Source organism: Heterodontus francisci, chromosome 28 (assembly GCF_036365525.1).
Source record: "Heterodontus francisci isolate sHetFra1 chromosome 28, sHetFra1.hap1, whole genome shotgun sequence".
Classification (NCBI taxonomy): domain Eukaryota; kingdom Metazoa; phylum Chordata; class Chondrichthyes; order Heterodontiformes; family Heterodontidae; genus Heterodontus; species Heterodontus francisci.
In genome coordinates, this window is record NC_090398.1 from 19,362,655 (window position 1) to 19,376,044 (window position 13,390).

Genomic DNA, 13,390 nt, shown 5'->3' on the forward strand with positions numbered 1-13,390 from the left:
ATACGACAGGCCATGAGGTCACAGAACATAGTGAAATATAATTCTGCTGCTGCTCGTGGCTCCCAGCACCTCATGGATGCTCAGTTTTGGATGATAGATCTATTCTGTATCATCACATTTACAATAGTGGTAGTGCACACAACATGATCGAGGAGTCTTCAGTTCCCAAACGTGACTTAGTCTCCACAGGGACTGTGTGGTGATCACTCCGACCAATACAGTCATGGACAGATACAACTGCGACAGGTAGATGGGTGAGGACAAGTAGATTTTTTCCCTTGTGTTGGTTCTCTCGGCACCCTCTGCATGCTCTGTCTGCCAGATATGTCCTTCAGGATCGGCCAGCTCGGTCAGGAGTTGTTCTACTAAGCCACTCTTGACGGACATTAAAGATTCCCTACCCTCACCCCCTCCAGAGTAAATTCTGGGCCCTTGCTTTTTCCACGTGACATAAAGGAATACAGATTCATCAACTGAGGGAGGACAATAATCAGAAAGTGGTTTCCTCGTCCATGTCTGACCTCAGGTCATGAGATTTCACGGGATCCAGAGTCAATGTTGAGGACTCTCGTGGCCAACCCTGTTTACTGTATATCACTGGGCCACCATCTCCCATCGTTCTGTCTGGTGGGAAAGGACATACCTAGGAATAGTGATGGAGGAGTCTGGGATATTGATTGATGGTTCGACTCGATCATACCTAGATCAGGCTGTTGCTTAACTGAGCTGTAGGATAAGTTCTTTCAATTTTTTTCCCAAGATTCCAGATGTTACTGAGGAATTAGGAGGGTCAGCGGGCAGTGTGACTGAATACGATTCTGGTCGGTCCACCTGGTTTTACCATTATACTTTTTTGTAGCAGTTTGAGTGACTTCCTGGGCCATTTCAAAGGGCAGTTAAGAGTCAACGACACCACTGTGTCTGGAGTCACAGGTAGGCCAGGCTGGATAAGGACGGCAGCTTTCCTTCCCGAAAGGATGTTACTGAACCAGCTGGGTTTTGACGAATATCCAATATTATTTAATGAATTCAAACTCACAAACTGCCACTGTGAGATTTGAGCTCAGGTGTCTGGATTATTGGTCCAGACCTCTGGTATAACAATCCAGTAACATGATCACTATGTCACTGGACCCAAACGTGGTGAGTGTAACATGCTTGGAAGGAACAGGTGACTTTAGACCTCTGGTTCCCAAAGCTCTCCACCTCTGGGCTTTTCCGCATACCTGGGTCTGTTGTAGACTAGCTGATAGAGATCAGTTAACAATTAACTGTTATTATTAACCATTAACCATTAACAATTAACCATTATCAGTGCAGTATGTGACTGCCCAAATGTTAGGTGAGTCAGACATTGGTCATTTTTTACCCAGCATTTCCTTTGTTCCCATGTTACAATATTCTATCAGTTCTGTGATGTTAGAATAAATTAACTTCATTCTGTATCCCTCCCACTTACTTGATACTCCTGTCCAGTGAAATGGTCCTCGCCTGTTAATATGAGACTGAGTCCCTCCACCCCTTCTTCAATCGCCTGTTCTAGTCTGTCCCGGTAGAATTTCATCAACTTGAACAGCTGGTAATCGTCACACTTTGTCAGGAAATCAGTGATTGTGGAGTTCGGATCTGTGAACACAAATGGAGAAAACTAAACACATTGTCGGTATTCTATCCAGACTGTTACATTTCCTCTGATACCAAACAGCTGAAACCTCCTGTGAGTCACATTACCAAACAACTTCTGAAAACAGAGAAACACCACATGTATCACATTCCACTGACCTGTATAGTCAATGCTCAAAAACTGGGGACAAGTTTGTCAAACATGACTTACCTTCAACTTATCAGCTCCAGATCCCCAAACAATCCCCTGTATCTCTAAATGGTCACTAGATCAAAACTGAAACACAGACTCCAGGAGTTTTCCCACAACTCCAGCCTCCTCCTGCATCTTATCTCCATTCTCGATAGTCTGCAAAACCGATGAAGAAATGTGCTGTTTTCTTTTCTGTTCTTTAAATGTATACCTATTGATTCCATCGTGGGAACAGGAGTAGGTCATTTAGCCCCTCGAGCCTGTTCTATCATTCAGTGATATCCTGGCTGATTTGTGATCTAATTCTAGATACCCCTCTTTGCCTCATATCCTTTAATACCCCTGGTTAACAAGAAGTTATCAATCTCAGATTTAAAATCAACAATTGATATGGCATCACTTGCTGTTTGTGGAAGAGAGTTCCTTTGCGTGTCGAAGTTTTGTGTAATTTCACTCCTGAAAGGAATGGTTCTAATTTTTTGACTACGTCTTCTAGTTCTAGACTCCATATTTAGTGGAAATAGTTTCTCTCTATTGACCCCATCTCTTCCCCTTAATATCTTGAAAACTTTGATCAAATCACCCCTTAACTTTGCAAAAAGCAGGGATTACAAGCCTAGTTTGTGTAAACTCTTCTCATAATTTTACCTTGGAATCCAGATATCATTCTGATAAATCTATGGTATCCTCCTTCCAAGGATAATAGATCCTTCCTAAGGTTTGGTGCCCAGAACTGAACACAGTTCTCCAGGTGTGGTCTAATTCAGTACCTTTATTTCTGGTCCATCTTTGTCCTTTTCCATAACTACCTTAAATCTTACAGAGTTATGGTCACTATCCCCGAAATGCTCCCCCACTGACACTTCTCCCATTTGACTGGCTTCATTCCCGAGGATTCGGTCCAGTACTGCCCCTTCCCTTGTAGGACTTTCTATGTACTGGCTCAAAAAGCTCTCCTGTATGCATTTTAAGAATTCTGCCCCCTTTAAGCCTTTTGCACTGAGACTATCCCAGTTTATATTGGGGAAGTTGAAATCCCCTACTCTTATTACCCTATTATTTTCACACCTCTCAGAGAATTGCCTACATATCTGCTCCTCTATCTCTTCCTGACTGTTTGGAGGCCTGTAGTAAACATCCAGCCAAGTGATTGCCCCCTTTTTGTTTTTAAGTTCTACCCAAATGGCCTCATTTGAGGAACCTTCCAAGATGTCATCCCTCCTTACTGCAGTAATTGACGCCATGATCAACAGTGTAATACCACCTCCTCTTTTATCCCCTCCCCTGTCGCGCCTGAAGATTCTATACCCTGGAATATTGAGCTGCCAGTCCTGTCCCTCCCTCAACCATGCCTCTGTGATCGCAACAATATCATAATCCCATGTGCTAATCAATGCCCTCAATTCATCTGCCTTACTAGTAAGACTCCTTGCATTGAAATAGATGCAATCCAACCTTGCATTTTTCCCTTGTGCTTTACCAGGTCTATATTTGCTCTGCCTTCCAGACAGACTCACTTTCTGTTCGATATTACCCCCTACTGTACCTCCACTCTGTATCATATCACCCGCCAAATCAGTTTAAACCTCCCCCCTCCCCCCGCCCCAACAGAACTAGAAAATCTCCCAGCAAGGATGCTTGTCCCATTCCGGTTCAGGTGCAACCCATCCAACTTGTATAGGTCCCACCTTTGCCAGAAACAGACCCAGTAATCCAGGAAACTAAAGCCCTCCCTCCTGCACCATCTCTTCAGCCACGCATTCATCTGCTCTGTCCTCCTATTTCTGAACTCACTAGCATGTGGCACCGGGAGTAATCCAGAGATTACAACCTTCAAGGTTCTGCCTTTTAATCTGCTACCTAGTTCCCTAAATTCTTGTTGTCGGACCTCATCCCTTTTTCTACCTATGTCGTTGGTACCAATGTGAACCATGACCCCTGGCTGCTCACCCTCCTCCTTCAGAATGCCCTGCAGCTGCTCCGTGACATCCTTGACCTGAGCACCATGAAGGCAACATACCATCCTGGCATCAAGGTTGCGGCCACAGAAACGCCTATCTGTACCCCTAACGATAGAATCCCCTGTCACTATAGCTCTTCCCTGCCTTTTCCTTCCCTGCCTTTTCCTCCCCTGCGGTGCAGCAGAGCCATCCTTGGTGCCACGGACCTGGCTGTTGCTGCTTTCCCCTGGGAGGTTATACCCCACCGCACCCCCACCAACAGTATCCAAAGCTGTATATCTATTTGAGAGGGGGATGGCCACAGGGGACTCCTGCACTACCTGCCTGCGCCTACTACTCCGCCTGGTGGTCACCCAGTTCCTTTCTGCTTGTGCTGCCATTACCTGCGGTGTGACCACCTCTCGAAACGTGCTATCCACGTCCTCAGCATCACAGATGCTCCACAGTGAATCCACCCACAGCTCCAGCTCCGTAATGCGGGCAGTCAGTAGCTGCTGATGGATACACTTCCTGCACACATGGTCGTCAGGGACACTGGAAGCATCCCTGATTTCCCACATAGTGCAGGAGGAGTATATCACAGGGCTGAGCTCTCCTGTCATGACTTACCTTTAAATTAATTTAGTTACTCCCTTTAAAAAATACTAATTACACTCGGGGTCTTGTTCTACTCCAAACACTACCCACTACAATCTAAAGTCCTGAATAAATTACTCTAATTTAAGTAGTACCATTCACCTTATCACTTGAGGTTTTGAAAAAAAACCTTCCCCTTTTTTTAAGCAATTTAAATACACCAACAGCTGTTGCATTACTGGTCAAAGAGGATATCACAGCTGTGCTGAAGGAAGGCACTATGGAGGACTCGAGCTGTGAGGCAATATGGGCAGAACTCAGAAATAGGAAGGGTGCGGTAACAATGTTGGGGCTGTACTACAGGCTTCCCAACAGCGAGCGTGAGATAGAGGTACAAATATGTAAACAGATTATGGAAAGCTGTAGGAGCAATAGGGTGGTGGTGATAGGAGATTTTAATTTTCCCAACATTGACTGGGATTCACTTAATGTTAGAGGTCTAGATGGAGCAGAATTTGCAAGGAGCATCCAGGAGGGTTTTCTAGAGCAGTATGTAAATATTCCAACTCGGGAAGGGGCCATACTGGACCTGGTGTTGGGGAATGAGCCGGGCCAGGTGGTTGACGTTTCAGTAGGGGACTACTTTGGGAATAGTGATCACAATTCCGTAAGTTTTAGAATACTCATGGACAAAGACAAGAGTGGTCCTAAAGGAAGAGTGCTAAATTGGGGGAAGGCCAACTATACCAAAATTCGGCAGGAGCTGGGGAATGTAGATTGGGAGCAGCTGTTTGAAGGTAAATCCACTTTTGATATGTGGGAGGCTTTTAAAGAGAGGTTGATTAGCGTGCAGGAGAGACATGTTCCTGTGAAAATGAGGGATAGAAATGGCAAGATTAGGGAACCATGGATGACAGGTGAAATTGTGAGACCAGCTAAGAGGAAAAAGGAAGCACACATAAGGTCTAGGCGGCTGAAGAAAGACGAAGCTTTGAAAGAATATCGGGATTGTAGGCGCAATCTGAAACAAGGAATTAAGAGGGCTAAAAGGGGTCATGAAATATCTTTAGCAAACAGGGTTAAGGAAAATCCCAAAGCCTTTTATTCATATATAAGGAGCAAGAGGGTAACGAGAGAAAGGATTGGCCCACTCAAGGACAAAGGAGGAAAGTTATGCGTGGAGTCAGAGAAAATGGGTGAGATTCTAAACGAGTACTTTGCATCGGTATTCACCGAGGAGAGGGACATGACGGATGTTGAGGTTAGGGACAGATGTTTGATTACTCTAGGTCAAGTCGGCAGAAGGAGGGAGGAAGTGTTGGATATTCTAAAAGGCATTAAGGTGGACAAGTCCCCAGGTCCGGATGGAATCTATCCCAGGTTACTGTGGGAAGCGAGAGAGGAAATAGTTGGGGCCTTAACAGATATCTTTGCAACATCCTTAAACACGGGGGAGGTCCCGGAGGACTGGAGAATTGCTAATGTTGTCCACTTGCTTAAGAAGGGTAGCAGGGAAAATGCAGGTAATTATAGACCGGTGAGCCTGACGTCAGTGGTAGGGAAGCTGCTGAAGAAGATACTGAGGGATAGGATCTATTCCCATCTGGAAGAAAATGGGCTTATCAGTGATAGGCAACATGGTTTTGTGCAGGGAAGGTCATGTCTTACCAACTTAATGGAATTCTTTGAGGAAGTGACAAAGTTGATTGATGAGGGAAGGGTTGTAGATGTCATATACATGGACTTCAGTAAGGCGTTTGATAAGGTTCCCCATGGTAGGCTGATGAAGAAAGTGAAGGCGCATGGGGTCCAAGGTGTGCTAGCTAGATGGATAAAGAACTGGCTGGGCAACAGGAGACAGAGAGTAGCAGTGGAAGGGAGTTTCTCAAAATGGAGACGTGTGACCAGTGGTGTTCCACAGGGATCCGTGCTGGGACCACTGTTGTTTGTGATATACATAAATGATTTGGAGGAAATTATAGGTGGTCTGATTAGCAAGTTTGCAGACGACACTAAGATTGGTGGAGTAGCAGATACTGAAGGGGACTGTCAGAGAATACAGCAGAATACAGATAGACTGGAGAGTTGGGCAGAGAAATGGCAGATGGAGTTCAATCAGGGCAAATGCGAGGTGATGCATTTTGGAAGATCCAATTCAAGAGTGAACTATACAGTAAATGGAAAAGTCCAGGGGAAAATTGATGTGCAGAGAGATTTGGGTGTTCAGGTCCATTGTTCCCTGAAGGTGGCAACGCAGGTCAATAGAGTGGTCAAGAAGGCATACGGCATGCTTTCCTTCATCGGACGGGGTATTGAGTACAAGAGTTGGCAGGTCATGTTACAGTTGTATAGGACTTTGGTTCGGCCACATTTGGAATACTGCGTGCAGTTCTGGTCGCCACATTACCAAAAGGATGTGGATGCTTTGGAGAGGGTGCAGAGGAGGTTCACCAGGATGTTGCCTGGTATGGAGGACGCGAGCTATGAAGAGAGGTTGAGTAGATTCGGATTATTTTCATTAGAAAGTAGGAGGTTGAGGGGGGACCTGATTGAGGTGTACAAAATCATGAGAGGTATAGACAGGGTGGATAGCAAGAAGCTTTTTCCCAGAGTGGTGGATTCAATTACAAGGGGACACGAGTTCAAAGTGAAAGGGGAAAAGTTTAGGGGGGATATGCGTGGAAAGTTCTTTACGCAGAGGGTGGTGGGTGCATGGAACGCATTACCAGCGGAGGTGGTAGACGCGGGCACGATAGCGTCTTTTAAGATGTATCTAGACAGATACATAAATGGGCAGGAAGTAAAGAGATACAGACCCTTAGAAAATAGGCGACAGGCTTAGATAGAGGATTTGGATCGGCGTAGGCTTGGAGGGCCGAAGGGCCTGTTCCTGTGCTGTAATTTTCTTTGTTCTTTGTTCAATCACCTTGCAGAATTCCCGTGATGTCACTAAGTTTCTTTTCTGCTTTTCAAGTTTCAATGCGCGCTGAGAGACACAGGTCCGCCAGTCACTGCACCGCTCTGTTCCCAGGTAAGTGAACGAGGGCCTCGAGTCCTGCTCTTGACTTACAGCCACCGTTCCGGATCAGCTTCCACACAGGTCCGCCAGTCACTGCACCGCTCTGCTCCCAGGTAAGTGAATGAGGGCCTCGAGTCCTGCTCTTTACTTACAGCCACCGCTCGGATCAGCTTCCACACAGGTCCGCCAGTCACTGCCCCACTCTGCTCCCAGGTAAGTGAATGAGGGCCTCGAGTCCTGGTCATTACTTACAGCCGCCGTTCCGGATCAGCTTCCACACAGGTCCATCAAGCGGCACTTGCTTCGCAATAACCTGCTCAGTGATACCCAGTTTGGGTTCCACCAGGGCCACTCAGCTCCTGACCTCATTACAGCCTTGGTTCAAACACGGACAAAAGAGCTGAACTCGAGGTGAGGTGAGGTGAGAGTGACTGCCCTTGACATCAAGGCAGCATTTGACCGAGTATGGCATCAAGGAGCCCTAGCAAAACTGAGGTCAATGGGAATCAGGGGGAAAACCCTCCGCTGGCTGGAGTCATACCTAGCACAAAGGAAGATGGTTGTGGTTGTTGGAGGTCAATCATCTCAGCTCCAGGACATCACTGCAGGAGTTCCTCAGGGTAGTGTCCGAGGCCCAACCATCTTCAGCTGCTTCATCAAGGACCTACCTTCAATCATAAGGTCAGAAGTGGGGATGTTCGCTGATGATTGCACAATGTTCAGCACCATTCGTGACTCCTCAGATACTGAAGCAGTCCGTGTAGAAATGCAGCAAGACCTGGACAATATCCAGGCTTGGGCTGATAAGTGGCAAGTAACATTCGCGCCACACAAGTGCCAGGCAATGACCATCTCCAATAAAAGAGAATCTAACCATCTCCCCTTGACATTCAACAGCATTCCCATCGCTGAATCCCCCACTATCAACATCCTAGGGGCTACCATTGACCGAAAACTGAACTGGAGTAGCCATATGAATACCATGGCTACAAGAGCAGGTCAGAGGCTAGGAATCCTGAGGCGAGTAACTCACCTCCTGACTCCCCAAAGCCTGTCCACCATCTACAAGGTACAAGTCAGGAGTGTGATGGAATACTCTCCACTTGCCTGGATGGGTGCAGCTCCAACAACATTCAAGAAGCTCGACACCATCCAGGACAAAGCAGCCCGCTTGATTGGCACCTCATCTGCAAACATTCACTCCCTCCACCACTGCCGCACAGTGGCAGCAGTGTGTACCATCTACAAGATGCACTGCAGCAATGCACCAAGGCTCCTTCGACAGCACCTTCCAAACCCGCGACCTCTACCAACTAGAAGGACAAGGGCAGCACATACATGGGAACACGACCACCTACAAGTTCCCCTCCAAGTCACACACCATCCTGACTTGGAACTATATCGTCGTTCCTTCACTGTCGCTGGGTCAAAATCCTGGAACTCCCTTCCTAACAGCACTGTGGGTGTACCTACCCCACATGGACTGCAGCGGTTCAAGAAGGCAGCTCACCACCACCTTCTCAAGGGCAATTAGGGATGGGCAATAAATGCTGGCCTGGCCAGCGACGCCCACATCCCGTGAATGAATTTTAAAAAAAGGTCCGCCAGACACTGCACCGCTCTGTTCCCAGGTAAGTGAATGAGGGCCTAGAGTCCTGCTCTTTACTTGCAGCCGCTGCTCTGGATCAGCTTCCACACAGGTCCACCAGCCACTGACCCGCTCTGTTCCCAGGTAAGTCCTTAGTTTAGTTTAGAGATACAGCACTGAAACAGGCCCTTCGGCCCACCGATTCTGTGCCGACCATCAACCACCCAATTCTACTAATCCTCAACTAATTCCATATTCCTACCACATCCCCACCTGTCCCTATATTTCCCTACCACCTACCTATACTCGGGGCAATTCATAATGGCCAATTTACCTATCAACCTGCAAGTCTTTGGCATGTGGGAGGAAACCTATGCATTCCTGTGCTGTGATATCTCATCCTGTGCCTCAGTGTCATTTTTTTTTATTGATAATGCTCTTGTTAAGCTGCATTTGCTCAGTGATTCAGTCTCAGATCAGTAATTTCACCAAACGACATAGAGTCATAGCGTTATACAGCATGGAAACAGGCCCTTCGGCCCATCGTGTCTGTGCTGGCTATCAAGCACCTAACTATTCTAATCCCATTTTCCAGCACTTGGCTGACAACCTTGTATGCTATGGCGTTTCAAGTGCTCATCTAAGTACTACTTAAATGTTGTGAGGGTTCCTGTCTCTACCACCTCTTCAGGCAGTACATTCCAGATTCCAACCATCCTCGGTGAAAATTTTTTTCCTCAAATCCCCTCTAAACCTCCTGACCCTTACCTTAAATCTATGACCCCTGGTTCTTGCCCCCTCCACTATGGGAAAAAGTTTCTTCCTATCTAACCTATCAATGCCCCTCATAATATTCTCCACCTCAATCATGTCCCCCCTCAGCCTTCTCTGCTCTAAGGAAAACAACCCAAGCCTTTTCAGTCTCTCTTCATAGCTGAAATGCTCCAGCCCAGGCAACATCCTGGTGAATCTCCTCTGCACCCTCTCCAGTGCAGTCACATCCTTCCTATAGTGTGGTGACCAGAACTGTACACAGTACTCCAGCTGTGAACTAACTAGCGTTTTATACAGCTCCATCATAACCTCCCTGCTCTTGTATTCTGTGCCTCAGCTGATACAGGCAAGTATCCCATATGCCTTCCTAACCACCTTATCTACCTGTGCCGCTGCCTTCAGTGATCTACGGACCAGGACACCAGGTCCCTCTGACCCTCTGAACTTCCGAGCGTCCTACCATCCATTGTATATTCCCTTGCCTTGTTTGTCCTCCCAAAATGCATCACCTCACACTTCTCAGGATTAAATTCTATTTGCCACTGCTCTGCCCATCTTACCAGCCCTTCGATAACGTTCTGTAATCTGAGGCTTTCCTCCTCACTATTTACGACACCACCAATTTTCATGTCATATGCAAATTACTTATTATACCTCCTATATTCACGTCTAAATCATTGATGTACAGTTCAAATTATTCTGCAGCATTCATTTATAACCAAGTTTGAGACAAAGTGAAATTCACTTCTCGGCTGTTTCACTCGTACTGACACTGGTATCATAAAAACACAACAATAACTTACATTTCCATAGCATTTTAAACATCAAAATACATCCCAAGGCACTTCACAGAAGCTGAGCCAGACAAAAGATAGACGCTGAATAAAGGAGGAAGCAGCAGCAGCGGACAAAATATTGGTCAAAGCTCTGAATTATAGGAGGGTCCAAATTGAGAAGAAGGAGGTTGAGAGGTTTAAGGAGGCAAAGCAAAGCAGAAAGTTGGGACAATTCAAAGTACGGCCGACACAGATGGGGTGAGGAGAAGGTGAAATGTACAAATGGTCAGTGTTGGAGGAAGAGTGAGAATTTGGTGGTTGCGGGGCCGGGGGGGGGACTGCAGGGCTGGAGGAGGTTACAGATGGTGGGGGATTGCAGGGCTGAAGGAGGTTACAGATGGTGGAGGGATTGCAGGGCTGAAGGAGATTACAGATGGTGGGGGATTGCAGGGCTGGAGGAGGTTACAGATGGTGGGGGGATTGCAGGGCTGGAGGAGGTTACAGATGGTGGAGGGATTGCAGGGCTGGAGGAGGTTACAGATGGTGGGGGATTGGAGGGCGGGAGGAGGTTACAGATGGTGGGGGATGGCAGGGCTGGAGGAGGTTACAGATGGTGGAGGGATTGCAGGGCTGGAGGAGGTTACAGATGGTGGGAGGATTGCAGGGCTGGAGGAGGGTACAGATGGTGGGGGATGGCAGGGCTGGAGGAGGTTACAGATGGTGGAGGGATTGCAGGGCTGGAGGAGGTTACAGATGGTGGGAGGATTGCAGGGCTGGAGGAGGTTACAGATGGTGGGAGGATTACAGGACTGGAGGAGGTTACAGATGGTGGAGGGATTGCAGGGCGGGAGGAGGTTACAGATGGTGGAGGGATTGCAGGGCTGGAGGAGGTTACAGATGGTGCAGGGATTGCAGGGCTGGAGGAGGTTACAGATGGTGGGGGATTGCAGGGCGGGAGGAGGTTACAGATGGTGGAGGGACTGCAGGGCTGGAGGAGGTTACAGATGGAGGGGGGATTGCAGGGCTGGAGGAGGTTACAGATGGCGGAGGGATTGCAGGGCTGGAGGAGGTTACAGATGGTGAAGGGATTGCAGGGCTGGAGGAGGTTACAGATGGTGGGAGGATTGCAGGGCTGGAGGAGGTTACAGATGGTGGGAGGATTACAGGACTGGAGGAGGTTACAGATGGTGGAGGGATTGCAGGGCGGGAGGAGGTTACAGATGGTGGAGGGATTGCAGGGCTGGAGGAGGTTACAGATGGTGCAGGGATTGCAGGGCTGGAGGAGGTTACAGATGGTGGGGGATTGCAGGGCGGGAGGAGGTTACAGATGGTGGAGGGACTGCAGGGCTGGAGGAGGTTACAGATGGAGGGGGGATTGCAGGGCTGGAGGAGGTTACAGATGGCGGAGGGATTGCAGGGCTGGAGGAGGTTACAGATGGTGAAGGGATTGCAGGGCTGGAGGAGGTTACAGATGGTGGGGGGATTGCAGGGCTGGAGGAGGTTACAGATGGTGGGGGGAATTGCAGGACTGGAGGAGGTTACAGATGGTGGGGGGATTGCAGGGCTGGAGGAGGTTTCAGATGGTGGGGGGGGGATTGCAGGGCTGGTGGAGGTTACAGATGGTGGGAGGATTGCAGGACTGGAGGAGGTTACAGATGGTGGAGGGATTGCAGGGCTGGAGGAGGTTACAGATGGTGGAGGGATTGCAGGGCTGGAGGAGGTTACAGATGGTGGGGGGATTGCAGGGCTGGAGGAGGTTACAGATGGTGGGGGGAATTGCAGGACTGGAGGAGGTTACAGATGGTGGGGGGATTGCAGGGCTGGAGGAGGTTACAGATGGTGAAGGGATTGCAGGGCTGGAGGAGGTTACAGATGGTGGGGGGATTGCAGGGCTGGAGGAGGTTACAGATGGTGAAGGGATTACAGGACTGGAGGAGGTTACAGATGGTGGAGGGATTGCAGGGCGGGAGGAGGTTACAGATGGTGGAGGGATTGCAGGGCGGGAGGAGGTTACAGATGGTGGAGGGATTGCAGGGCTGGAGGAGGTTACAGAGACAGGGACTGACGAAACCATAAAGATGATTAAATGAGGATGAGAAGTTTAATTTGCAGGTGCTGGGGGACCAGGATACAATGTAGGTTTATAATGACAGGGTGATCAGTGAGCAGGGAGTTTGATTGATCTACATTTACAAAAGGTGAAAGGAGCAAAGCTGCTCCGGAGAGCCTCGGGAAATCGAGTGTACAGGTGATAAAAGTATGGATTCGGGATCAGCCGCAGATGAGCTGAAGCAGGGTGAAGATGGGCGATGTTACAGAGGTGGAAGGAAGCGGTCATTATGATGAACAGAATATCATCTCGGAAGCTCAGCCCGGCCTCAAACAGAACACTGAGGTTGTGAACAGTCTGGTTCAATCTGAGACATTGTCTGGGACGGAGACAGAATCATTGGCGAGGGAACAGAATTCATAGTGCTGGGTAAAGAACATGTCCTCAGTCTTCACACTGTTTAATGTGGGCTGCAGAATTAGAATAAATCTTCTGATATCAACAGAAACATCTCCACCCCGACCAGCCTTCAACATCTCTGCACTCCTCCAGATCTAACCCCGTGCCCGCACCCCACTCACCCAGCCCCGCGCCCGCACCCCACTCACCCAGCCCCACGTCTGCACCCCACTCACCCAGCCCCGTGTCTGCACCACACTCACCCAGCCCCGCACCCTCACTCCACTCACCCAGCCCCACGTCTGCACCCCACTCACCCAGCCCCGCACCCTCACCCCACTCACCCAGCCCCACGTCTGCACCCCACTCACCCAGCCCGGCATCTGCACCCCACTCACCCTACCCTGCCACGCGGCCTCACCCCACTCACC

General features: G+C 48.7%; 1 protein-coding gene across 2 annotated transcripts in view; it reads right to left on the bottom strand.

Moving 5' to 3' along the window:
* Positions 1-13,390, bottom strand: part of LOC137385114 (NACHT, LRR and PYD domains-containing protein 3-like) — a 76,040-nt gene that overhangs the window by 34,222 nt on the left and 28,428 nt on the right. For both annotated transcript variants that reach the window (XM_068059904.1, XM_068059905.1), the window contains exon 3: positions 1,460-1,626. In XM_068059904.1, the coding sequence (XP_067916005.1) occupies positions 1,460-1,626 (167 nt within the window). The remainder of the gene's footprint in view (positions 1-1,459; positions 1,627-13,390) is intronic.